Below are 26,440 nucleotides of genomic sequence, written 5' to 3'. Positions count from 1 at the left end.
AGGAACTGGAACAGTGTCAATAGAGCTACCAGAAATAGCTGCTCTAATGCCTGATACTTATCAACAAAGAATCTGTGAAAATCTCCAGAGTTTCCAGCAGCTGTAGGAGACATGGAGCTAGGCTCCTGATACACCAGAACAGAGTTTAGTGTTTTGTAGAGAATCCTGGGATTCTTGGAGTTTGTTTCGATGATGTCTGCAAAATAGGCTCATGCGAGACCTGTAGGCCATCCTTTTTCCACTTTCTCTCAGAGGCTCTACACGCCCGCCTACAAGCCTGTGTGACATCAGAGAGCCAAGGCTCCCTCCTAGGCCTAGACTTGCAAAGCTTGAGAGGAGCAATCACGTCCAGGACCTGATTACAAAGTACATCAAAGTGTTGTGAATAGTGATCAATGTTAGATGGATCTGGGTTAAAGGTCTTTAACCTTACAGACATACAGTCCACAAACTTTGAAATAGTTTCTGCATCCAGGGCTCTAAACCTAGTAGCGGGAGCTTCACACACAGGGACAGGACATGGCAACGTAACATCACAGAGTATAGGAGAGTGGTCAGAGAACACAGGAGGCAAAGTCACAAGGTTCATGACGGGGAGACCAAAAGAGAGAACCAGGTCCAGGGTGTGACCCCTGGCATGAGTTGGGGATGATACCCATTGAGTTAGATTGAATGAATCTAGCAAATTAAAAAAAAAAACTTTAGCAAGCACATTGTCAGGACAGCAGATATGGATGTTAAAGTCACCAAAAAATAGGACATAATCATATTTTAGGATGCAGTCTGCCACAAGATCACAGAAATCATTAAGGAAGTTAGAGTCAGTCTTTGGAGGCCGATAAATCAGCACAACGAGCAGGCGGGGGGAGATGCACAGTTCAAATAGGCACAGTTCAAAGGAAGAAAATGACATGGTGGGTGTAATCTGTTTACAAGGAAAGCTGGATTTAAAAACAGCAACCAGCCCTCCACCTCTGCCCCGTGATCTGGGGATATTAAAACAGGAGAAGCCAGGTGGTACCAGCTCCAGCAGGGCGCTTGAGTCACCAAACGGGATCCATGACTCACAGATGCAGAGAAAATCCAAGTCATGCTGAATAAAAAAGTCACAAAGAATAAAAATTTTGTTCAGCACAGACCTGGCATTGGCTAGACCAAACCGGGTCTGCGGCGGGGCTGCGGCACAGAGATTGCGCACGTTTCCTTTAACTCTGTGCCCGTAACCGAGCACAGATACTCCCAGCAAACCCCAGTCTGGCGAGGTCTTCGAGTCGATTGGCCGTGCGCGGTGCCAGTTCACCCTCAGAGCTGGCCAAGTTCCCTAGGCAGGGCACAGAGTAATCCATGAGACATCTTGGAACCACCGGGTCAGAAGCTGGGCCGATCGGACCAGCCGCTTCTTCAGGGATCCAGCCCGACGTCTCACGCACCGGCTACCTCTCTTTCCCCGTCTTCTCTGATGCTTCCTTCTCGAGCTGGGGCGGACAGAGGGCCGACACATCACGGCTTGGGGGAGAGAGCACACGGGCAGTCCAACCAGCAGCGCCATCCGTGAGGTTCCCAGTGCGCTCAACCCGCTACATCAATGGGAGGACGAAGCCTCAGCAACGCAGCTCGATCGTATGTCACCAGAGAATCCACACCATTCAAAAAAGTCATCAGAGACGACAAAAATGCATAAAAGCCAATAAAATGCCAATAAAAGCCAGTAAAAAGCAAGGTACCACTGCATAACGCCGGGGAAACACCGGCCGCTGAAGCGCCGAGAAGCAAATCGCTCACGAAATTCGGCCGCTGCTCCTCAGTTCAGATCAGACGCGCCCCGTCGAGGCGCGCCTCAGCTCAGCTGTAGTTTTTCTTTTAAACACTTGGTGTCCTCCATTTTCTCTCTGCCTTTTCTCAGCTCTTTTCCTCTACGTTTGAGTGTTTGTAGGTTTGTACGTGTGTGTGTGTGTGTGTGTGTGTGTGTGTGTGTGTGTGTGTGTGTGTGTGTGTACCTATGGTATGAGTTGTTGCTGCCAGTTGAATCTCTTGGAACCCGCTCCAATTCTGCAGCTGTATCCTAGCAGTTTCTTCCTAAATGGGTATGTAAATAATCATGTTTTTCGGGGGTCGTACAGCTCCTTGTGTTTCTCAACTTCCATAATTAATTTAAAGTCATCCATCTTAACTGCTTGCCTCAGACTTTCTGCCTCTCTGTCCTGTTTGCTCCGGTGAAAAGACACCCAAACCACACACCCCTTCACGTGGTCACACACGCACACAAGTTCGATGTGTGTGTATGTGTGTGTGTTCGTGTGGTTTTTCTGCAGTGTCTGATTACGAACACATTTGACTATTGCGGAATTTTACTTTGAAATGCTTTATTTTGTTAACTTTACCGGCCTGCCTCTTATGTCTAGGTTTGACTTCCTGCCAGAATTGACGCGATTCACCCGCGGCTCGCGAAAAAAATTGAGCCAACGCCGAAATGATCGCTGCACGGCGCGGGCTGGAGCACCGGCGTGCGCGAGGTGATTCGCGGCGCTTCGGCGGCCCATTAGATCTACAGAATAGCTTTACAAGGGCGCCGAATGACGGCGGTCCCATTTTCGCTGCGCTTCCGCGGCCGGTGTGTCCCCGGCGTTAAGAGGACGAGCAGCTCGCAGCTCGCACCTGTGCGAGCGCCATCCTCGACTTTAATAATAAGTCTTTAATAAAATAAAGCCACTGAAATACAGGCACACTGCAATTAACAACATATGTCAATATCTGACAAGAACAAGAAGAAATGCTAAATACTTGTAAAAGCAGAACAAGCGTCTTGCAACTTGGACAACACTACTAGTTGTCATCATCCTCTCTTGGGCAGCCCTGGGGGTCCAGCTGGCACAAGTCAGCAATAGTCATGCTGTACAACAAACAGGCTGCCATTATTATCATCACCACAGTTTTGATGTTGGTGTTCTGAAGATCACGGAGACGCCTCCACATGCACTTCATTCGTCCAAAAGCTTGTTCAACAACCACCCTACCACGACTGATCTTGTTGTTCTGAAGTTGTTCCTCACACGTCAGGGCTCCGTTGTCGCGTCGAGGGGTTACAACAAATGGAAAATCTCGCCCGATGTATGCACTGTCTCCAAGTAAGCTGTAAGCAGCCATTTTCTCCTGCCATGATTCAAAGAAGGGAGAAGCCCTCAACATCCTTGCATCATGCTCCCTTCCAGGTGGTCCAGCACAAATGTCCAAGAATCTCCCTCTGTCATCTACAATCCCCTGGAGAAGGACAGAGAAGAAAGACTTTCTGTTCATGTAGTCTACACCTCGCACTGGTAGCTTCTGCACCCTTATATGACACCCATCGATGGCACCAGTGACACCAGGGATGCCACAGAGTCGCTGAAGAGCAAGAGCAGGTGTTGCTTTCTCACAGGCATTTGGCCAGGAGACAAAGTTTGAGCCAAGTGTGCAAAGTATTTGAAGCACATCCACAATGATTTGGTGTGCCGCAGACTGGGACACATCCAATTTGTCAGACATCTCTCTAAAGCTGTTTTGGTTCGCCATGGACCACAGAAGCATCAGCACCTTCTTTGTCACAGGAACTGGTGGCAGGCCTTGATGGTGTTCCCTGCCTACTCCATTCTCCTGCAGCTTCATTGTCAGGTATTCAAACTGTGGCCTGGTGACCCTAAAATGGCGATCAAAGGTGTGCTCATCCATGTGCAGCAAGACCTCCCACTCTGTTCCAGTCTTCAGGATAAGCCTCTTCGTTCTCTGCAGTAGGGGATGACAGTACATCCTAAGAAGAAGAAGAAACCAGTTTTTTATTGTGCCTTTCAAGATAAAAACCACAAAGCACTTCACAGTAAGAAGAGAAAATAATAGTTTTAACTTAAATTAAATTGTCACGAGCATGTCCTATTTGTCGGTTCCTTTAAAACCTGGTTCCGTTAGAACTTAATAAGACTGCGCTGCTTTCTCAGGGTTCGTGGGGCGTCGGTGAGTTTTATTGTACTAGACCCTGGTTTGGACTCCCTAAATTAGAATCAGTTTCCTATTTTAAGGAGAAATGATATGCCATACTTCTTTCTTTGTGAGAGCACACTTCCTTTTAGATACTCCCGTTATCTAGTGGTTTTAGATACTAGGGCGAAGTCCAGCGGGTGGCCATCCGTCGCTGACAAATCTTTGGGTTATTAGGATTAATTGCGTCCCTGTCAGCTTTTGTGGGCGGTGGTAACTAGAAAATTATTCTTGTTAGTTGATCAGGCTAACATAGATTTATCAATTTATCTAATTAATCCAACCCACGCTGGCGGAGACTTTTTCACACTTGCAAACAGAGCCTATTTTAACCTACTAATGTTTTGGCTTATCATCCTTAAGATATCTCGTTACTCACGGGAGAGGAGAAGACTATCTTCTTTACTTAAGGTTTCTTTTTATTAATCTGTCACAAACCGTAAAGCAAATCCTGATAATTCAGGAACCTGTAATTAATGTGCTTACCTCTTCTTAGGATAGGTCGAGGCTCCCACTTTAACCTTTAAAAAGGACCTGGAAGAATCAGGGATGTGGATTCTTTTTCAAAAAGTTTATTTTACAAGATTAAAAAATACAAAAAATGGATAGATATAAGACTGATCACTACCCCCACGGAGTAATTAATCCTAATAATTAACTAAGAATAATGAGTTGGCTTACACCAACTCTAAATCTTCTTCTCTTCAGGCTAATGCCCTCTAACACACGCTCACTGACTGCTCCTGCTACTTCCTCTCCCCAAAAACTGACCTGTCATCCTCCGTCCAGAGGAGGAATTTTAACATCTCCAGTAGAGGAATGTAACCTACAACGTGGTTAGACCTTACTCCACAACATTACATTTTAGAACCACAGAATAAACTGGTTGTGATACGGAAGAACAAGGAGCCATAAACTTTAGCTTATTTGTTTTAAGAGGGGGAAAACATTGTTTTAAGCTTTTTGGCAACATTTTTTCCTGAGAAAATGAATGACGGTTCCACCAGTGACTATTCTGTGTGCACCTCTTTGAAAAGGGCTAAAACGGCGCTAAGACCTTTGACCTCATGTACCTTGAACTCAAAGTCTTCTGCTCTGCATTTCAGACAGTAGTTTGTGTTCAACAGCCACCTCTCCACACACGTTTGGCATCCCAGTAGAGACTGACAGCATGTGGAAAACATCGGCTTGGACATGAGACATAAACAGTATTTGTGGGCAATTTCTGTTATTCTTAAAGAAAAGAGTCGGAGAGAGTTTTTCAGTCGAGAACAGCGTGGTCTTTTATTTGTCTTCTCACATCTCAGGACAGCCGAAAGACCCCCACAAAAGAGTGGTTCCCTCTTTTATAGCTCTCAGCCTTTAAACATTCACTAGTCAACCGGCGAGAACCAGACCATATTTGGTAGCACATCTCTCTGTGGAAACTGTGGGTGGAGACTTCTGTCTGGGACCCAGCAACACTTTGGAATCACATCAAGTATTTAGCAAGTCAGATAAGCTTTAAGCAATTTTACTGGAAGCAAGCAGAGGCCAAAACAGGAAATTCCTTCGGAGCTGATGTTGGAACAACACACGAACTCTAGCCAGAAAACACTTTCAACCTAAGAACTCAGCTTTAACTCAATACATTTTGTAGATGACCTCTTGACATTTTTGGCGCCAACAGATTGAATAAACAAAAGCATTATTAGATGCAGTGAAAACATTAAAAATGACTGAATATGCAATACAGTTACTATTTGTGTTATGCCCACTTTTGCAAACATGACAGCAGAAGGCATCCATACAGCAGAAGGCATCCATAACAAGGTGCAGTTGCTCATCTTGTCGTGCTGTTGTGCTTTTAACTTTTGCAAGGTCAGACAGCAGGTTTATTGCTTCGGTGACATTTTGGAGGGTCTCAGTAGCTTGCTTAAGCTGATCAATTTTTCCAATAACCTCTTGAAGGATCCCAGTTTCTTCAGACCTTCACCTGTAAAGGTTGAGTTGATATTAAGTGAGTCGTTTAGTGTCGTAAACCACTGATGTATTGTTTATTTGTACAACTTGTGTTAAATTTTAGTTCAGATACTTTTTAACAACAACCATGAAACAATTCAGAATACAATTTCATTTTGAATATTACTGACGTAAATTAGAGGTGCCAAAGTGAAGGCACTTTGGATTGGCTGATTGGCTTTACCTGGCGGTAAGGCATTTCCTGTTTTCAGTGTTGCACTACGTGTAGCTGTTTGGTGTTTGGGGCTCGCTAAAACTGATTTAGTTTCTCTGTACTAGGATATCTATGAGTTATTGTAGCACATAAGCACGCTAAAACACACATTTTCTGTTGTTCCACCTAGCTTTTAGGGAACCATTTGAGTTCGCACGCAGTTTATTTGGTGTTGAACAGTTTGCTCGTCCAGTTAGCTTAGCCTCAGCACGGCTATGGCTTCTTCTGTCTCTGCTTCTCCATCTCCTATCTCTTACTCTCGGTGTCAGGTGTTTAGTTACTCCTCTGCCTCCTTTAGCGATAATGATACGTGTAATAAATGCCTTAGTTCATCATGTTAATTCCTCTTTACGTGTGGCATTAGATGATGTAGCCCCTTTAAAAAGAAGGTAATTAGAGACAGGAAGTTGGCTCCTTGGTTTAATTCTCATCTACGAGCCTTAAAACAAAACTCTAGGAAATTGGAGAGAACATGGCGCTCTACGCACCATGAGGAGGCCTACCTATCCTGGAAAAATAGTCTTGTGCTTTATAAAAATAAGCTTCAACAAACTAGAACTGCTTATTTCTCAGCACTAATTGAGGAGAATAAGCATAATTCTAAATTTCTTTTCAGTACAGTTGCTAAACTTACACAGAATCATAGCTCTGAGCCATCTATTCCTAGCCTAGTGAACTAGACCAAATTCTTGCTTTGCAAAGTATATATTCACATATATAGTCAGATAATAAATTCACATAAATAGTCTGGCTTGCCAGGCTAGTTAACCCTCTCAGGCTCAAAATAAGTTTTGATAGAGGGACGAACAACTAAGTCCTTCAGGGAAAATTCTGAGTTAAAAAATGCTCATGAAGTACGTATGTGGAGTAACCAGGTAGGTAGGTTTTTACATTGCTAATCTGCAACGCCTGCCTCCAGAGGGTTAAACATGCCTTAGTCTAGTAGTAATAGTCTAGTCTAGTAATAGTCTGGCTTGCCAGGCTACACATCAGCACCTTCACTAAATGTTCTGTTTGCCTCTCACAGCTAGCCTGGCAAGCCAGACTAAATAAGAATTTGGTCTAGTTCACTAGGCTATCTCACAGCAGCTTCAACTAAAGACAAAAGTATCAACGACATCAGAAGTTTCTCTCACATTCTGTACAGAAAGCATTTATCTGCTGCTGAAGATCTTTTTCAGTTTGTTTAAAGAAAGAAAACAGAAAGTAATCTTTTACTGGTCTCCTCTCTGTCAGGGCTTCTGAAGAAACCGCTGATTTAATACTGAACATAGGTCTGTGTGTGAGTGAATACATGTTCATCCTGTCCAGCAGGTGGCGCTAGTGATGCTGGTCACCGACCACCGGAAAAAGCAGAAACCAGAAGCTGCTAGCAGAGCTAGCTTGTTGTTGTTCCTTTGGCCTCTCTGAGAAACGCGCTCGTTTTGCTGCTTTCATCAGATTGAAGAGGTTCCCTCTATCAGACTCGCTCATCTGAGTTGGTCATGATGCAGGATCGTTGCTCGCTCTCTCATCCATCCTGCTCACACTCTCCGACGGAAAAGCCCCGAATCTGAATGTGACTCTGGAGGAAAAAGCGGTGAGCTCTACTCCGTGAACTCTGGTGAGCAAAGGTCCTCTTTTCCAGACTGGATCTGTCCTCAGCTGATCAGAACCAAAGCGTTGGATCTTTAATCTCCTGCGTTGTTCTGAAGCAGCATCTTAATCAGCTCTCCTGCTTTGTTTCTATTGCAGCTGTTAGCTAAACACGGCTAAAGAAAACCTGCTACCACTTCAGGATCATCCATCAGCATGGACACAGGTACTGGTGTGTGTGTGTGTGTGTGTGTGTGTGTGTGTGTGTGTGTGTGTGTGTGTGTGTGTGAGAGTGCGTGCGTGCGTGCGTGCGTGCGTGTGTGTGTGTTCTGGATAGCATGGACCCAGGTACCAGTGGCAGATCAAGGATTTTTCTGAGGGTGGGGCCATCAAGGAGCCACGTACAGTCCAACATACTTGCTTAATATTCCCAGTGTTGTATGGTAGATACAGTTTACCAGCCACACCATGTTGAAAAACATTAATGCAATTTTACATCATTTTTTACTGTACATACACAAAATACAACCACACACAGCATTTGAGAAATTTTAGCATTCAATTTATTTTGCAAAGCCACAAATATCAGGTATGAGCGTCAGAAATCTGATCAAATCAGCTGTAAAATAATGAAAACAACAGTAAAAATGATGCTGCTTTGCTTTGTAGAGTCCACATCCAGAAGGCTGGAGCCGTGTTTCACTGACAGGCTGTCAGACTAACGCCCTGATGAGCTCAGCTGGGACAAACTGGTCTGATGTTTAGGTAAGTGAACATCTGCTTCTCCAAGGCCTTGAGATGCTAGTAAAAATAATGTAGCCAGTGCTAATGTTACTTTTCTTCTCCTCTGAGGAACACAGAACGCTCAGATGTTGGAGCTTCACGTCACCTACTGAGGAGCACCAGTAAAGAGACGACGTCTGGACCAGACCAAAGTGAGTGATGACACTTTAGCCCTACACCTCAGCCTCTAGGAGCCACCCTCATCATCATTAACTCATTCACTGCCATTGGCGACAAAAGTTGTCATTTTAAAAGGAACCCAGGTTACAAAACTCTGTGCTTCTTAAAAGATAAATGTTAGTATCAGTTATATTAAAATGGTGTAAAAAACCTTCTTGATGTCTTAATCTTTATAAAATTAGTAAAAATAGTTTAACTCGTAGGTCGCCATTAGGGATGTAAGAAAATATCGACATGGCAATATATCGTGATATTTTTTCCTGCGATTATTACATCGATATTCAAAAGCCGTGTATCTAATTCTTGAAAGAATTTACATGCAAACATTTGTGTATTTTCTTTTCGTTTTGTGCAATTCAATCGCCACCCGCTAGTTGGCAGCAGTGTGCAACGGGTTTTGTTTCCACCACTGAAATGTAAATCCCTCCATCATGGTTCAGATACCTCATGTTAAGCATGTTACGTATCAGTTTGGACTGTTTATTGAACGTTCTTACAATAAATTCAGTAAAAAAATTGCTTGTAACGTCTGACTGAATGTATCGCAATATATCGTGATATATCGTATCGCCTTCCCTGTATCGTGATATGTATCGTATCGCCAGAATTTCTAAAATACACATCCCTGGTCGCCATTGTTGTTAGCGTCGCACTGCACTCTGGGTAGTGACGTCATATGGTTGTACCTCGGTTGCACCGGCGGCTTTGGGACCCTGTAGTGACTGTTGAGCGACATCGACATGTCATCTGTTCAGCCTTTTCACTTTGAACCAGAGCGAAACATTAATGATGACATCACTGACCATGTGTCACAACACGAGCATCAACATGAAGAGCAAGAAGGGCGGGATGAAGCGAGAGCAGGACAGAACCGGTGGTGCATGTACAGCAAATGCGTCTCCATGGTAACCGAGAGGGAGAGAGCTCACATTTGTGTCAGCAGAAGTTATCTGTAAGCTATCGTGTGATCAGATTTATTCAATGATGAATGATTTAGGAGAATTTTAGCATCCAGAGCTGTCGTGTGCTTCATAGATGATTAGGATGTTCAGTGAAACCACTTTAGTCATTGTTGCAGATATTCTATATGTGGACAACACTGTGTTGCTACACTTGCTGCTTGTTTTACTGACGGGAGAGGTGAACGTTCAGCTTCATCCGTGACGAGTGGCGTGTCCGTTGGTTGGCTGAGCGTGACAGAAGCGGCAGCTGCAGGAGCGGGTTGTCGGCTCAGGACAGCGTCCAGCGTCTCTCGTCCCTCCGAGGGCGTTTAGGCTCCTTGTGTGGGAAAATGGTCGCTAAAGCATTTAGTTTCCACCTTCTCTTATACCCAGCCGCTCTGGTGAGCTCTTTAAGTAGTCGTGGTCGACTATAAGCCTCAAACGCATCAGGAGAAAAATGTTGGGAACACAGCCGCGGCTCTTTGGGAAGTTGTGTCCGTCCACAGGCATCTTCCACTGCTTTCTCCTCTTGTTGCCAGTGGGGAAGCTGTAAACTCACATCACTCCCCTTGTTGCACTCTGACTGGAAATTACATCCAAAAGCAGCACAATGCAGCATTTTACTTAATAATTAATACGGTGAGAGCGTAAACAAACACCAGCGTCAACAGCTGTTCTTCCAAGAGCAACCAGTATACGTCATCGCCCCCAGAGTGCAAACATGGCGTCCTACGTATGTCAACAAATGTACTAAATATTACAGATTTATAAATAAACAGTAATATTTTGTGTGTTTCTAACAACATACAGGGAGTGCAGAATTATTAGGCAAGTTGTATTTTTGAGGAATAATTTTATTATTGAACAACAACCATGTTCTCAATGAACCCAAAAACCTCATTAATATCAAAGCTGAATGTTTTTGGAAGTAGCTTGTAGTTTGTTTGTAGTTTTAGCTATTTTAGGGGGATATCTGTGTGTGAAGGTGACTATTACTGTGCATAATTATTAGGCAACTTAACAAAAAACAAATATATACCCATTTCAATTATTTATTTTTACCAGTGAAACCAATATAACATCTCCACATTCCCAAATATACATTTCTGACATTCAAAAACAATACAAAAACAAATCAGCGACCAGTATAGCCACCTTTCTTTGCAAGGACACTCAAAAGCCTGCCATCCATGGATTCTGTCAGTGTTTTGATCTGTTCACCATCAACATTGCGTGCAGCAGCAACCACAGCCTCCCAGACACGGTTCAGAGAGGTGTACCGTTTTCCCTCCTTGTAAATCTCACATTTGATGATGGACCACAGGTTCTCAGTGGGGTTCAGATCAGGTGAACAAGGAGGCCATGTCATTAGTTTTTCTTCTTTTATACCCTTTCTTGCCAGCCACGCTGTGGAGAACTTAGACGCGTGTGATGGAGCATTGTCCTGCATGAAAATCATGTTTTTCTTGAAGGATGCAGACTTCTTCCTGTACCACTGCTTGAAGAAGGTGTCTTCCAGAAACTGGCAGTAGGACTGGGAGTTGAGCTTGACTCCATCCTCAACCCGAAAAGGCCCCACAAGCTCATCTTTGATGATACCAGCCCAAACCAGTACTCCACCTCCACCTTGCTGGCGTCTGAGTCGGACTGGAGCTCTCTGCCCTTTACCAATCCAGCCACGGGCCCATCCATCTGGCCCATCAAGACTCACTCTCATGTCATCAGTCCATAAAACCTTAGAAAAATCAGTCTGGAGATATTTCTTGGCCCAGTCTTGATGTTTCAGCTTGTGTGTCTTGTTCAGTGGTGGTCGTCTTTCAGCCTTTCTTACCTTGGCCATGTCTCTGAGTATTGCACACCTTGTGCTTTTGGGCACTCCAGTGATGTTGCAGCTCTGAAATACGGCCAAACTGGTGGCAAGTGGCATCTTGGAGCTGCACGCTTGACTTTTCTCACTTCATGGGCAGTTATTTTGCTCCTTGGTTTGTCCACACACTTCTTGCGACCCTGCTGACTATTTTGAATGAAACGCTCGATTGTTCGATGATCACGATTCAGAAGCTTTGCAGTTTTAAGACTGCTGCATCCCTCTGCAAGATATCTCACTATTTTTGACTTTTCTGAGCCTGTCAAGTCCTTCTTTTGACCCATTTTGCCAAAGGAAAGGAAGTTGTCTAATAGTTATGCACACCTGATATACGTAGGGTGTTGATGTCATTAGACCACACCCCTTCTCATTACAGAGATGCACATCACCTAATATGCTTAATTGGTAGTGGGCTTTCGAGCCTATACAGCTTGGAGTAAGACAACATGCATGAAGAGGACGATGTGGACAAAATACTCATTTGCCTAATAATTCTGCACTCCCTGTAGTTTGGTACAACAGAAAACTTGTGGCTTATCAGGGCACACACATCCTCATAGCCAGTGTTTGTAACGCCCAGGCCCAATGCCCCCTGACGCTACTGGTTACTGACGTGGACAAAGTTTTACATGCGTTTAAAGAACTTGCAGCTTGAATGTGCTGTTAACATGTTTATTGCTTTGTAAGTGTCCATGATTCAGTTACACAGGCACAATTTTATTTCTGTATGTTTACCTGCCCCTGATTGTCCGTGCGTTTGTGATCACTCAGCCACCCAGTCCTCGCCACGCAGTAGAAACTGCTTGCGCCCAGTGTCAGCAACACCTAGCGCTCCCAGATTAAATAAGGAGGAGTGGCTACCACTCAGGCCCTGGGCCCGTCACTTGGCTTAGGAAAAATACAAATCAGAAAATACACAAATGGCTCCTACAGCCAGAGTTCCTTTTAAATCCAAATTTTTTTTGGTTGTTTTGATGTCGACATCATCCTAGCGTGCAACGTTCTGTGACGCTTAAAAAAACAGTAAAAACGCTGAAAAACACTGGCAGCGAAGGGCATTACCGGTCAGGAAACGGCTGGCAGTGAATGAGTTGAGAACACCACATCTCCTGAAAAGAAGAGATCACTGACCCCGTATATCAAATCAATTTGTGATAATCGATTCTAATTCTTGAGAATTGGAATCGAAGCAAGTCTTGAAATTTGAATTGATGGAATAGAATAGACTTTATTTATTTCACAGTGGGGAAATGTGCTTGTGACAGCTGCACCAACACTTAAAAGAATAATTAGAAGAATAAATAATAACAAAGGTACATATATGTACTAGTGCTGTATGATTATGACCAACATAATAGTCACGGTTATTTTGATCAATATTGTAATCACGGTCATTCATCCTATCTGGTAAAATGTGTTTTTATTGCACCAATTGCAAACAATGTTGCAACATTTTTCTGTGAAAACTGAAACTTCAGAATAGATTATAAATAATGCTAAACCACTTAAAAACTCCATACTTTAATATGTGAGTTTCTAGCTAAATATGTTATTGCAGAGAGCAATCTCAAAGTGCAACAGAAAGAGTTACAGCTTATACAGAAAAGACCTGCGTAGTGTTCGTGGCCTCTTGCGTAGGGTTCGTGGGTTAGTGGCCTCCTATAGGGTTCGTGGGTTTGTGGCTTCCTGCGTAAGGTTCATGGCATCCTACGTAGGGATGCACCGATACCTCTTTTTTCCGAACCGATACGATACCGATACTTGGATCTGGGTACTCGCCGATGCCAATTACCGATACCAATACTTCCACCACACAAAAAATTGCAATGATTTGGATTACAGATTTTATTTTCTTCTCTGCTTTCAACAGGAAAAGACTGTGAGGTAGATAAAAAGTAAAATATATGAATGGAAATCATCACAAAACTAAAACATTAGGTAAACAGAAATGACAAGTTACAGTGAAGCCATTTCCAAGCAACTGCATTGGTATTGGTTCCTGGTATCGGTTAACTTTTACCGATACCGGTATTGGTATTGGTATCGGCAACAATACCAGTATCGGTATCGGTGCATCCCTAGTCTTGCGTAGTGTTCGTGGTGTCCTGCGTAGGGTTCATGGCCTCCTGCTACTTGTTGCTGATTTGTTTGTGGAGCTGGTGGTGAGAGGCACCTGATAGCCAGGGGGTCATCTGGGGATAAATCTGGGTGTCGTGGGTGTAATGAATAAAAAGGGTCAATTTTCACCATCAAATTCACACAGTAACCTTTCATACACGCCAGAGCTACAAAGTCACGGTTACACCAGCTGGAGGATTCAGACGCACTGATCAACCTTTTGCTCACTTATTGTTCTTCAACATAGACATGAATAAACTGCCAAGGTCTCCCACAAAAACCTTATCTCTGCTAAAAGTCAGACTGCTGGATTTCTCACTCTGAATAAAAGTAAATCCACATGAATCCTACAAGGCTTTTACAACTTATGATATAAATAATCATATGTGATGAATGAACAAGATGTTTACATCAAATGTTTGAATAGCCTGTGCTTAAATCAATGAATATGAAATGAATTTGGTTCTTACAATGATCCATTTATATCACAAATCACTGTGTTTGATTTAACAAGTTAAGCATTATCTACACTCATACACATCTTCATAAGATACAAGTTAAGGTTAAGGTTCACCTCACATAACATTTAAAGATTCTTTATTCACAGAATTAAGAATCTTGTATTTGAAGGAAGGCGTGGCTTTCTGAGGAATGTTTTGGTAAAGCCTTCCAGACATGGCACATTCTGATTTGCCAGAATGGCCGGAAATCATAACATTGTGGTTTATTAAAACAAGAATTACTTCCCGATTAATTCGGTTTCCAGCTGGTTCCCAATTCGGCCACATCGGGGAAAGAAGCCTCTTTTGAAACAATCTCCTTTGACCTTAAGTCATACGCCTCATCAACACACAACACTATATTGGAGCAGGCGGAGGGAGACTAGGGGTCTTAGCACACCTCTGTTGTTGCTTGGCTTCCTGGGGCTGGAGGCTAGGAGGGAGATCTGGCCGTCTGGTTGGGGTCTGGGGTGGTGGGTTGCTGTGCTCAGCGTTGGGCGGGGGACCCTGCTCATCAGCACCCCAGCAGAAAGGGTCAAACTCTGGTAACCGGTGATGGTTGTACCCCATGTGCAGCAGTACCGAGACCAGAGTGAATAGGGTGTGTATGGGGAGCATGAGTGGGTGTCAGGCATGCATTTTTGTAAGTCTTGGGTTGTATGTGCATGTGTGAGCATGAGGGAGGGAGTGTGTGACTGTGTTTGTGTATGACTGTATATGTCAGGTGGGGCCTTTGACTCCTCCCCTCTCCTGTGACTTCTTTTGATGATATAGACAGTGTTTCCCCTAGGAATTTTTCCAGTTGTGGCGGTGGGGCCGGGTGGGGGGGGTGGGGGGGGGGGGGGGTGAATTGGGGAGAAATTATGACACATCTCTAAATAAAGTAAAAATTTCAAGTGCAGAGTGGAGCCAACTCTTAGAAGCACTGATTTGATCTCATTTCAGAGAAAAATAGAACAGGTTAGATGCATCTAATAAATAAAATTACTAACAAACTCAGGAATCTTTTTGCTTCACTGTTCTGGTGCTGAGAACATCACTAATGTGGATCAAAGGAGATACACAGATGAATGCACCTCTTATTTATTATTTGGAAACTACATTTACTGCAGCTGGCAGAGGCAGAGATTGTTTCTATTGATACACGGAGTTTACAGAATCATTTTAAATGTTAATAGGGGAAGACTGCAGGAGGGAGTGGTAAAATACAGGGGGTCCCCAGCAAAAACAAGAAACTTTACGAGTCTGATAAAACCCGCTGGTTTTCCATCAGGCAGTCACAGGGCAGCTCCAACAACCCAGTGGCTGTGCTGGGTCAATGTTATCGAGCTCAGTCCGGTACTGGCTCGGCCATGAACGAGCCGAGGCGACGTCGTGCTCTGCTTAAGAAGAAGTGTTATTTTCCCGCTTCAGAAGAAGCGTCCAACGTGTTTTTTCGCTTTCTCTGAGACATGTCACGTCGCTAAGTTGTTAGCGCCGCGCGCCAACACGTCAATAGTGCAGCGTAGCCTGCTGTAGGTTTTAAGGGTTCAGATGAAACACCCGACCTCTCAGGCTGCTCACACATCGATCTTAAGTTGTTGCTGTTGCGCTCACGCCGTAATACAGGATTAGATGCGGTTAAAGTCAGACATGAAAAAATAAATTTTACATGAATAAGTGATGCTTAGCCTGGTGGGGGGAGGAAAACCTGTCAAGATCGTCAACATTTATCTTAATGCTATTGAAACATGTAAATCGCAAAGCATTATATCCACTGCTACCTTTCTAATTTTAAACTCGGTAACTTATGCTCTAACTTCACCTTGCCCTGCCTGCTCCTCCTTGCTGCCCGCCGGCTGTGATCACAAACAACAACATAGTAGTTCCCGCTGCTTCTTCGGGAAACGGCGCAAAAAAAAACTTGATCTTGTAGGCATGGCGGTGGGATTTCAGCCATGGCGGGAAACCCTGATAGATCTTCGTCTCCCCTCCCCCTGCCACACCTGGTGTGGAGTGTGGTGCCTTGGTCTGCCTGAGTGTTCGTGGCTCCCGGGTCAGGGAGTTTAAGATTTTTGGCGTCTGCTTGATCGATCCCGGTGGCTGCGTGGTGGGGTCTGGGTCCCTGGGCTCTGCTGGGTCCCCGGTGGGGGTGGTCGCCCCTGGGTCCCGGGTCGCTGGGTCCCGGGCTCGGCCGGCGAGGGGGTGGGAGGCTGCGGGTGGGCCTGTGGGCTTGCCGCTGATATCTCCCGGGACTCTGCCGGCTGCTGGTTGTGGCCCCCCGGGGCAATCCTCTGTGCCTCTCGAGGGGGGCGGGGGCCTTTCTGGTTGCAGTCTCCTTGGGGTTCCTGTGTTCTGGGGCAGCGCCTGGATCTCTGGGACTTGGAGCTCCCCCCGTCTCCTACACATCTTTGGGGGGCGGATCTGTGGTCCCTCACACTCTATTGGACGCTCCTATAGAGAAACCTTACATAAACAAGCACGTATACACACACAGGTGCTCACATGGTGCTCTCAAAAGTATGGGCTTGTCTTAAGGCTGTCGTTGCCACTAAATGCACTGTGATTTATTATCGTGTGATTGTTCAGTTAAACAATGTTGATTTTATATTTCATCATCAGGTTGACGCAGTGATAGCTTGCTCCTGATGTATTGTTGTGTGTCCCATTTTTTTCTGCTCTTTCTGAAGGTCTAGAAGCAGACTCTTGTTCATTATTGTTTATTTTTGTGGACCCCCCCACCCCTTCCCCCTTCTCTTCCCACCTTTTGTCTTTTCCTTTCTCTTTCACCTCTGTCTCCGTGTCTGGTCGGAATTACAAAGCATTCAACAACAATAACAATAAAATTTGAAGTATCAGGCGTGACATTAAAAGCAGACGCTTTGATGCTCCACCTGAAAGTAAATCTGTAAGGCTTGTCACCAGCATTCAGACATCAATTCTGTTTGCTTCACAGCCAGACAGGACACGGTTAAAAAAAATTATTAATAATAAATAAAATTAAATAAAATATTTATTTAACTTGACATAAATTGTAATGCTTGACTGTTGTGCTACAGCCATGGGAGGAACATTTTGGGTCCCAGCCAGATTCTCTGCTTCCCTGCTGCTCTCTCCATCATCATGCTGCTCCTTGCTCTGCCTCTCCACTTGTCTCTCCTTCACTCACCTCCTCCACTTCAGCCTACTTGTCTAATATATTAGCCACATGTTAGATTCCCTTCAATCACCAATAGGAACGTTGGGAATATCACACGTATCACGGTACAGATCACTCAGAGGGAACTGGGTCACGATAAAGAACAATGAGCATCTTCATCTAACGTTACCTCAACATCTTCCTCGGCTTCCTTCCTCTTCTTCTACGGGTAAAGAGGAATAGAGCAAAGCTGGTAAAGAGGAGCCCTTACATGATAATAGCTCCAATTTACACCACGAGGAACCAGAAGATTTTAGCCAGTAGCAGAGTTTTTGAATGTGAGCGGCCCAGTAATAAGCTAGAAAATTAGGTAATGCAAGTCCTCCACTAAATCTGCATTGCTGCAGCAACGTTTTACAAACCCTAGGCGGCTTCCCTCCCCAAATAAAAGAACCAATAATCTTGTCCAGTGAAACAAAGAAATGTTTCGGCAAAAATAAGGGAATTGAGTGAAATAAAAATAAAAATTTTGGTAGGATATTCATTTTAACGACATTAATCTTACCGATTAAAGAAAGCGGGAGATTACCCCATCTTTGAATATCAGATGTGATCCTAGATAAAAGAGGAGACAAATTTGCTGATTTAAGGCCAGATAGAGAGCGAGTCACGTTAACCCCTAAGTACTTAAACCCAGAGGGACTAAGACGAAAGGGTAGATCAGACTAGGGTTGTCACGGTATGAAAATTTAACCTCACGGTTATTGTGACCAAAATTATCACGGTTTTCGGTATTATCGCGGTATTTTTTAAACGGTGTTGCATATGTTCAGAAAGCATTGATAGTCCTGTTCTACACAAACTGAAATAGTTTTGAAAAGGTTTAACAGTGTTTATTAAACCTAAAATAACACAAAGCCTTAGCAAAAGTGCAACTTTTCACAAGTAAAGGAACAAATAGCGTATTTTTCTGGAACATGTTACAGTAGTCAGTGCAAGTTTAAATTATACAAATCTAAACATTCAAAACATAAACAATATGTAAACAAATCAAAGAAACACCACTTGTTTTCTCATATACTTGTTTTCTTCATTATCAAAATGAAAATCTAAAACTCCAGTCCACACTTGACTTGAGCACTGTACAAGTCAACCTTAAAAAAATATGTATTTAAAATAAATAGCCACTTTAAACAAATTACTAAAATAACTACTACACTATGTAATCAAATCCAAATGTTCAAGTATAAATGGCATTGAATAAGTAAACAAATCAATGACAAGGAACTAATTGTATATTTCTCTTCATCATCAACAAATAAGATGCTTCATCCAGCAACAGGGTGTCCGTGACACGGTTTAAATGCTGGCAGAGGGCGCTGCGGCTGCAGTATATAGTGACTCGTTGCATTCTCCCTCAACCAAAAGTCCTCACGTCATGCATTTAAGCTAAAATGCTAATGTTAACTTACCTTGCACTGGCTGTAGAGACGTGAGTGATGGTCACTCAGATGTGCCATTAGATTCGAAGTGTTGCTGCCTTTTGCAGACACTTTTTTCCTGCACGTTCTGCAAACGGGATAGCCGTCTTCTATTAACTGTCCCTCAGCATTTTTCAGAAATCCAAAATATGCCCATACTTCCGATTTAGTCTTCTTTAAGGGCTGATGGATGTCCTGGGCGCTGCCGTCTCCTCCTTCGGCCATTATTTCAGCTTCAAAGTTTTGGTGCCGTTGCAAACTAAAAAGTGCGTGTGCGCGCCGCGGGAACTTCAGCTGAAGCGACGGTGGCTGGTAAGAGTCACCGCGCCGAAACCGCGGCCACGGTAAACCCACCGAGATAATTTAGTTTTTTAAAAACTGGACGGTTATTTTTATTGTCAACTTTTTTTACCGGGGTTTACCGCTATACCGGTTACCGTGACAACCCTAGATCAGACTGTTGGAGTTGACGTGCTGCCATATTAACAGGATAACACTCACTTTTCCCTAAATTTAATTTATAACCTGAAAAGGAGCTGAAGTTCTCCAGAATACTTAAAACAGCAGGAATGGAGCGAGCAGGGTCAGTCATATATAATAAGTCATCCGCATGCAATGATACTTTATGTGTAATTCCATTACGGGTGATTCCCTTGAATACAGAAGAAGATCTTAATGTAATGGACAGCGGCTCGATAGCAATGGCAAAGAGTAAAGGTGACAAAGGGCAACCTTGACGACAACCACGACCCAGCGCAAAATAATCAGAGTAAACATCACACTGGCTTTAGGGGATGAATAAAGAAGCTGAATCCAGGGAGTAAATTTATCACCAAAACCAAATTTCTTCAAAACTGCAAACAAGTATTCCCACTCCACCCTATCGAAAGCCTTTTCAGCATCTAAAGAAATCACAAGTTCAGGAAGTTGAGATAGATGCTTTGAGTAAATCACGTTAAAGAGTGTTCGGGTATTAAAAAATAATTGCCGTCCCTTTATAAAGCCATTCTGCTCTTCGCAGATAATTAGGCGAGACGCAATTACTTTAGCCAATACCTTTGCATCAGCATTAAGCAGAGATAATGGCCTGTAAGAATCACAGGAAGTTGGGTCCTTGTCATTTTTGAGAAGGAGCGCTATGGTGGCCTGCGTGAAAGTAGGAGGTAATGAACCTGATTCCAAGGACTCGTTAAACACAGACAAAAGTAAAGGTGCCAGTTTACCAATAAATGTTTTATAAAATTCAATAGGAAACCCATCCGGGCCTGGGGCTTTATTAGACTGCATAGCTGTAATAGCTTTTAATACTTCATCAGCAGATAGTGGGGAGTCCAGTTGCCCGGCCTTATGAGTACCGATAACCGGGTTTGAAAGAGACTGAAGAAATTCATTCATTTTAGCTTTATCCGTGGGAAATTCTGACTTGCTTGCTTGAGTAATTCTGGAGAAGGATTCAGTGCATAAATTTGATCAAAGTTACTAATTGCCACCGTAAGTTCTTTAAGCCTGGCATTAATCTTTTTATTAGTACGTACAGAATAAGAAATAATTTGACCTCTCAAATAGCATTTAAGAGTCTCCCACAGCAGAGAATATGAAACAGAATCATCCCGATTAAACAAGAACTCCTCAATAGAGCTTGAAATAAATTCACAACATTCTTTATCAGCCAAAAGGAGAGAATTAAATCTCCAAAGAGGAGGACTACGTTTATATGTAGAGTTGAACATCTAATAGCAGAGGAGAGTGATCAGATAGCAGAGGAGAGTGATCAGATATTACAATACCAGAATAGTCGGAGTTAGTAACACATGAATTGAGAGTTCTATCGATGGAAAAATAATCAATCCTGGAATAAGATTGGTGGACCTGGGAGAAAAACGAAAATTTTTTGATTGTAGGGTTGCGAAGTCTCCATGGATCAACAAGGTCATTCTGTATCATAAAATCTGAAAATGTTTTAGACATAGATGATGGAGTCAAATTACGAGGACCAGAACGATCCAAGCTTGGAACAAAAACACAATTCAGATCACCACCAAAAATAAGCAAATGTGTATTCAGAAAGGGGATGTTACTTAGTAATCTATTAGCGAATTCAGCATCATCAAAATTCGGGGCATATACGTTTACCAACAAAACCTTTTTCTGCATTAGGGTGCCAGCAACAATTATGTATACCACCTAGTCCTTTGAACTCTAGAGTATATCATATAATTCAGTATCATTAGATAAAATGAAAATAAAAGGAACCAGCACACCAACAGTATAATAACTGGCACAGCGGTCTAAGAAAACAATGCACAGGTGGCGTTAAACCTAACGAGAGCGTGAGCACTTAGTTACATTACAGCATCAAACTAAGAGGCTATTCAGGCTCACCCAGAGATCAAAGTTTTAACATACAAGTGCTGGCCAGTAAATTAGAATATCATCAAAAGGTTGAAAATATTTCAGTAATTCCATTCAAAACGTGAAACTTGTACATTATATTCATGCAATGCACACAGACCAATGTATTTCCAATGTTTATTACGTTTAATTTTGATATTTATAGGTGACAACCAATGAAAACATCAAATCTGGTATCTCAGAAAATTAGAATATTCTAAAGGCCAATGAAAAAATGTTTGTTTCTCTAATGTTGGCCAACTGAAAAGAATGAACATGAAAAGAATGTGCATGTATAGCACTCAATACTTAGTCGGGGCTCCTTTTGCCTCAATAACTGCAGTAATGCGGCGTGACATGGACTCGATCAGTCTGTGGCACTGCTCAGGTGTTATGAGAGCCCAGGTTGCTCTGATAGTCGTCTTCAGCTCCTCTGCATTGTTGGGTCTAGCGTATTGCATCCTCCGCTTCACAATACCCCATAGATTTTCTATGGGGTTAAGGTCAGGCGAGTTTGCTGGCCAATCAAGGACAGGGATACCATGGTCCTTGAACCAGGTGCTGGTGGTTTTGGCACTGTGTGCAGGTGCCAAGTCCTGTTGAAAGGTGAAGTCTGCATCCCCATAAAGTTGGTCAGCAGCAGGAAGCATGAAGTGCTCTAAAACTTCCTGGTAGACGGCTGCATTGACCCTGGACCTCAGGAAACAGAGTGGGCCAACACCGGCAGATGACATGGCACCCCACACCATCACTGACGGTGGAAACTTTACACTGGACCTCATGCAACGTGGATTCTGTGCTTCTCCGCTCTTCCTCCAGACTCTGGGTCCTTGATTTCCAAAGGAAATGCAGAACTTGCTTTCATCAGAAAACATAACTTTGGACCACTCAGCATCAGTCCAGCCCTTTTTGTCCTTGGCCCAGGCGAGACGCTTCTTGCGCTGTTTCTTGTTCAAGAGTGGCTTGACACACGGAATGCGACACCTGAATCCCATGTCTTTCATGAGTCTCCTCGTGGTGGTTCTTGAAGCGCTGACTCCAGCTGCAGTCCACTCTTTGTGGATCTCCCCCACATTTTTGAATGGGTTTGTCGTCACAATTCTCTGCAGGGTGCGGTTATCCCTAGAGCTTGTACACTTTTTTCTACCACATTTTTTCCGTCCCTTCGCCTGTCTGTTAATGTGCTTGGACACAGAGCTCTGCGAACAGCCAGCTTCTTTAGCAATCACCTTTTGTGTCTTGCCCTCCTTGTGCAAGGTGTCAGTGATTGTCTTTTGGACAGCTGTTAAGTCAGAAGTCTTCCCCATGATTGTGGTGCCTTCAAAACAAGACTGAGGGACCTTTTAAAGGCCTTTGCAGGTGTTTTGAGTAAATCAGCTGATTAGAGTGGCAGCAGGTGTCTTCTATATTCAGCCTTTTCAGAATATTCTAATTTTTTGAGATACCAAATTTGGAGTTTTCATTAGTTGTCACTTATGAATATCAAATTTAAATGTAATGAACATTGGAAATACATTGGTCTGTGTGCATTGCATGAATATAATGTACAAGTTTCACGTTTTGAATGGAATTACTGAAATATTTTCAACCTTTTGATGATATTCTAATTTACTGGCCAGCACTTGTAATCACTTGCCTCGTCTGCTGAGACAAAGTCCCTCTCAAAACCCTTGTATGTGATGCGGAGTCGTCCTGGATGAAGCAGGCCGTACCGGACGCCTTCAATGCCACGGAGTTGCTGCCTGACCGTATTGAATGCAGCATGAGCCCGTGCCACCTTGACGGTGTAGTCGGGGAAGATTGAGATGGTTCGGTCTCCAACTTTAATCTGTCGGCGTTCTCTAGCACGTCGTAAAATGTCAACACAATCAGTGTGGTAATGAAACCTGCATATAATAGCTCGTGTCGGTCGCCAGGTTTAGGTGTAGGCTGGAGGGTCCTGTGTGAACGATCCAAAAGCGGCTCCTTCCCCAGGTCGAATGCTTCTTTTAGCAAGGAGGCTACGGCAGCAGTGGTGGACGTGTCAGGGCCCTCTGGTACTCCCAATATCCTAACATTGTTGCGCCGCGACCTGGACTCCAAGTCTTCACACTTGTTTTCCAGCTTGGCTACATGAGCAGTGAGGCTCTTGATAGTACTTTTCATCTCAGCAACATCATCAGAGCAAACAGTCAGTGCATGCTCCATCTCCTTGACCGTACCTTTTAGCTCGGACATGGTAGAGTCATTGGCAGCTTTATCGATCGCCAGCTGCGTCTTCACAGCCTGCAGGTCGAACTTAATGGTGGACAAAGCATCACCCAGAGTGTCCTGAAGTTCTTTTTTAAAAATGTCAGCAATATCATTCCTCAACGAAGCAAGCAACTCGACCTTGAGAGCCTCGATATCAGGATTAGCTTGGCCCAAGGGAAACTTTGCCGGAGACGACGGCTCACTCGAGGGTGTGGCCGCGGTTTGCAAACCAAGCTTCAGTTGTGTTTGAGTAGCATTGCGGGTTTTTACATTTTTTGCTGCCATTTTATGCCGAGCCGATTAAAACGTCCCAACAAAATAATTCAAAAATCAGAATTGGGACAAGAAATATGGTCAAAAAAGCGCAAATGAATAACAATTTAATCGAAGTCTGCAGGAGCTCCCAGACTCGCGTCCTACTCCATCCTCTCCACCCACCCTTCCTCTTCTTCTGAAAAGAGTCTCGGTGGGAACATGACCCGACATTAAGCTGTACGCTGTTACTAATCTGGAATTACGCATTAACGACAGACCACATTGACTACGTTACTGTTCACATGTAGCAGCGTGCGTTAGCATGAAGCTGGTTTTCACAGGTCTGAACTAAAAATGCCTTCTTCTAACGTAAGGTTCCTTTCTTCCACCTTTTCTCTCCCTGTAGTTTTCTTTAACTCGTGAGAGCAGCGCACCGCACAGTAGCCGACTCCTTCGCACACGGGGATAAACGGCAGTACTGGTTTTTCAAAGTAAAATACATTTTAAAGTTTTGTTATATTTAAATTCATTTTAAACTGTGATAATTCATTCTCTGTAGTTTTGTGTCAGTTTAAGGAAGAAGGAAGAGCTCCTGAAGAACTGAGGCCTCCTTTGAACCAGAAGGACATGGAGCCCCTCAACATGAAGCAGGAAGAGGAGGAGCAGCTTGATGAGATTAAAACTGATGCCACCAACATTTCATTCTCTGCAGTTTCTCATCAGGTTAAGGAAGAAGGAAGAGAAGTTCTGTTGTCACAGTTTGATCAGAACCAACCTAAAGACAGAGATCTTCCAACCAGCAGCACCACTGACCAGATGAAAGCAGAAAGTGGTAGAGAGGACTGTGGAGGAGCAGAAACTACCAGGAATCCAGATCTAAATCTTTATGAATATGATTCTAACTCTTCAGAGACTGAAGTCAGCAATGATGAAGATGATGACCAGGATGGCAACAATTCTGACTGTCAACTGAAACTCTTGTCAGATTCTGAGCCAAACACCAAAGATCATAACAAAGACTTGAAGAAGAGCAGGTCTTCTAAATCACATGTGAAGGCTGTCAAATCTTTCAGCTGCCCAGAGTGTGGTGAACAGTTTCTCCATGAGCGGTCTCTCCAGAAACACATGAGAGTGACAAGTCCTTCAGGACTGAAGTCTTCAAGCTGTTGTGTTGATAAGAAACGTGTTAGAGTGAAGCAAAATGTAGACTCTAGCAGGAAAGTTCGGACAAAACTAAAATCATTTAGTTGTGACGACTGTGGAAAAAGTTTCAGCTGCATATCAAACTTAAACGTTCACATGAGAGTCCACACAGGAGAGAAGCCTTTTGCTTGTGAGCTCTGTGAAAAAAGATTTAGTGATAAGTCAAGTTTAAACAGACACATGAGTGTCCACACAGGACAGCAGCCTTTTGCCTGTGAGCTCTGTGGACAAAGATTCACACGCAAGGGAAATTTAGACACACACATGAGAGTTCACACTGGACAGAAGCCTTTTGCTTGTGAGCTCTGTGGACAAAGATTTACCCAAAAGGGAAATTTAGACACTCACATGAAAGTCCACACAGGAGAGAAGCCATTTGCTTGTGAGCTCTGTGAAAAAAGATTTAGTGTAAAATCAAATTTAAACATTCACGTGAGAGTCCACACAGGATGGAAGCCTTTTGCTTGTGAATTCTGTGAAAAAAGATTTGGTGTACAGTCAAGTTTAAACATTCACATGAGAGTCCACACAGGACAGAAGCCTTTTGCTTGTGAGCTGTGTGAAAAAAGATTTAGTGATAAGTCAAGTTTAAACACACACAAGAGAATCCATACAGGACAGAAGCCTTATGCTTGTGAGTTCTGTGAAAAAAGATTTAATGTAAAGTCAAATTTAAACAGTCACATGAGTGTCCACACAGGACAGAAGCCCTTTACCTGTGAGCTCTGCGGACAAAGATTTGCTCAAAAGGCAAATTTAGACAGTCACACGAGAGTCCATACAGGACAGAAGCCTTTTGCTTGTGAGCTATGTGAAAAAAGATTTTGTGTAAAGTCAAGTTTAAACTTTCACATGAGAGTCCACACAGGACAGAAGCCTTTTGCCTGTGAGCTCTGCGGACAAAGATTTACCCAAAAGGGAAAATTAGACATTCACATGAGAGTCCACACAGGACAGAAGCCTTTTGCCTGTGAGCTCTGTGGACAAAGATTTACCCAAAAGGGAAATTTAGACACTCACATGAGAGTCCACACAGGACAGAAGCCTTTTTCTTGTGATCTCTGCGGAAAATGGTTTGGCCAAAAATCAAGTTTAAACACTCACATGAGAGTCCACACAGGACAGAAGCCTTTTGCTTGTGAGCACTGTGGAAAAAGATTTGCTCAAAAGACAAGTTTAAACTTTCACACGAGAGTCCACACAGGACAGAATTAATGAACATAAATTAAATATATATTTTGGGATTTCTAAGGGTGTTGAATGAAATATGCTACTGATCTGGAAGCTCTTTTAACTAAAATGAAAGGCATTAGTTTTATTAAATGTTTTGTTTTTGGAGAAGAAAAGGTTAAATGAAATGTTTGTTTGCCACTAAAGTGTTTTATTAAATCTCTTTGTTCACTATTCAGTTTGTTGTTCGCTCTTTCTGGAGTTTAAACGTAAATGCTGATGTTTTGCAAAGTGAGAAGGCTCGCCATCAAAGTCAGCAGATTAATCCACTCGTGTAATTATCTGTCATGCAAATAAACCTGATCAAAAATGAATACCTATATTATCCATATTGTTTGACAAT

The 26,440-nt window shown here is 43.3% G+C and overlaps 1 protein-coding gene and 1 pseudogene across 2 annotated transcripts; both read left to right on the top strand.

The window, feature by feature from the left end:
* The window catches only part of LOC129162424 (uncharacterized), a 297,886-nt pseudogene that overhangs the window by 154,504 nt on the left and 116,942 nt on the right, over positions 1-26,440 (top strand).
* Positions 7,516-26,411, top strand: LOC107372964 (zinc finger protein 235-like). 2 transcript variants are annotated; one of them, XM_070548546.1, is made up of 5 exons: positions 7,516-7,826; positions 7,958-8,024; positions 8,136-8,563; positions 8,659-8,733; positions 24,071-26,411. In XM_070548546.1, the coding sequence occupies exon 5, from the start codon at positions 24,292-24,294 to the stop codon at positions 26,080-26,082; it is 1,791 nt and encodes a 596-aa protein (XP_070404647.1). In that variant the 5' UTR covers positions 7,516-7,826; positions 7,958-8,024; positions 8,136-8,563; positions 8,659-8,733; positions 24,071-24,291; the 3' UTR covers positions 26,083-26,411. The 2 variants fall into 2 exon arrangements, with proteins under 2 accessions (XP_070404647.1, XP_070404648.1); XM_070548547.1 differs by lacking the exons at positions 7,516-7,826; positions 7,958-8,024; positions 8,136-8,563 and having other exon boundaries at positions 8,646-8,733.

Source organism: Nothobranchius furzeri, chromosome 2 (genome assembly GCF_043380555.1).
Source record: "Nothobranchius furzeri strain GRZ-AD chromosome 2, NfurGRZ-RIMD1, whole genome shotgun sequence".
Classification (NCBI taxonomy): domain Eukaryota; kingdom Metazoa; phylum Chordata; class Actinopteri; order Cyprinodontiformes; family Nothobranchiidae; genus Nothobranchius; species Nothobranchius furzeri.
The sequence above is the reverse complement of the archived record's forward strand: the minus strand, read 5'-3'. Positions and strand labels throughout refer to the sequence as shown.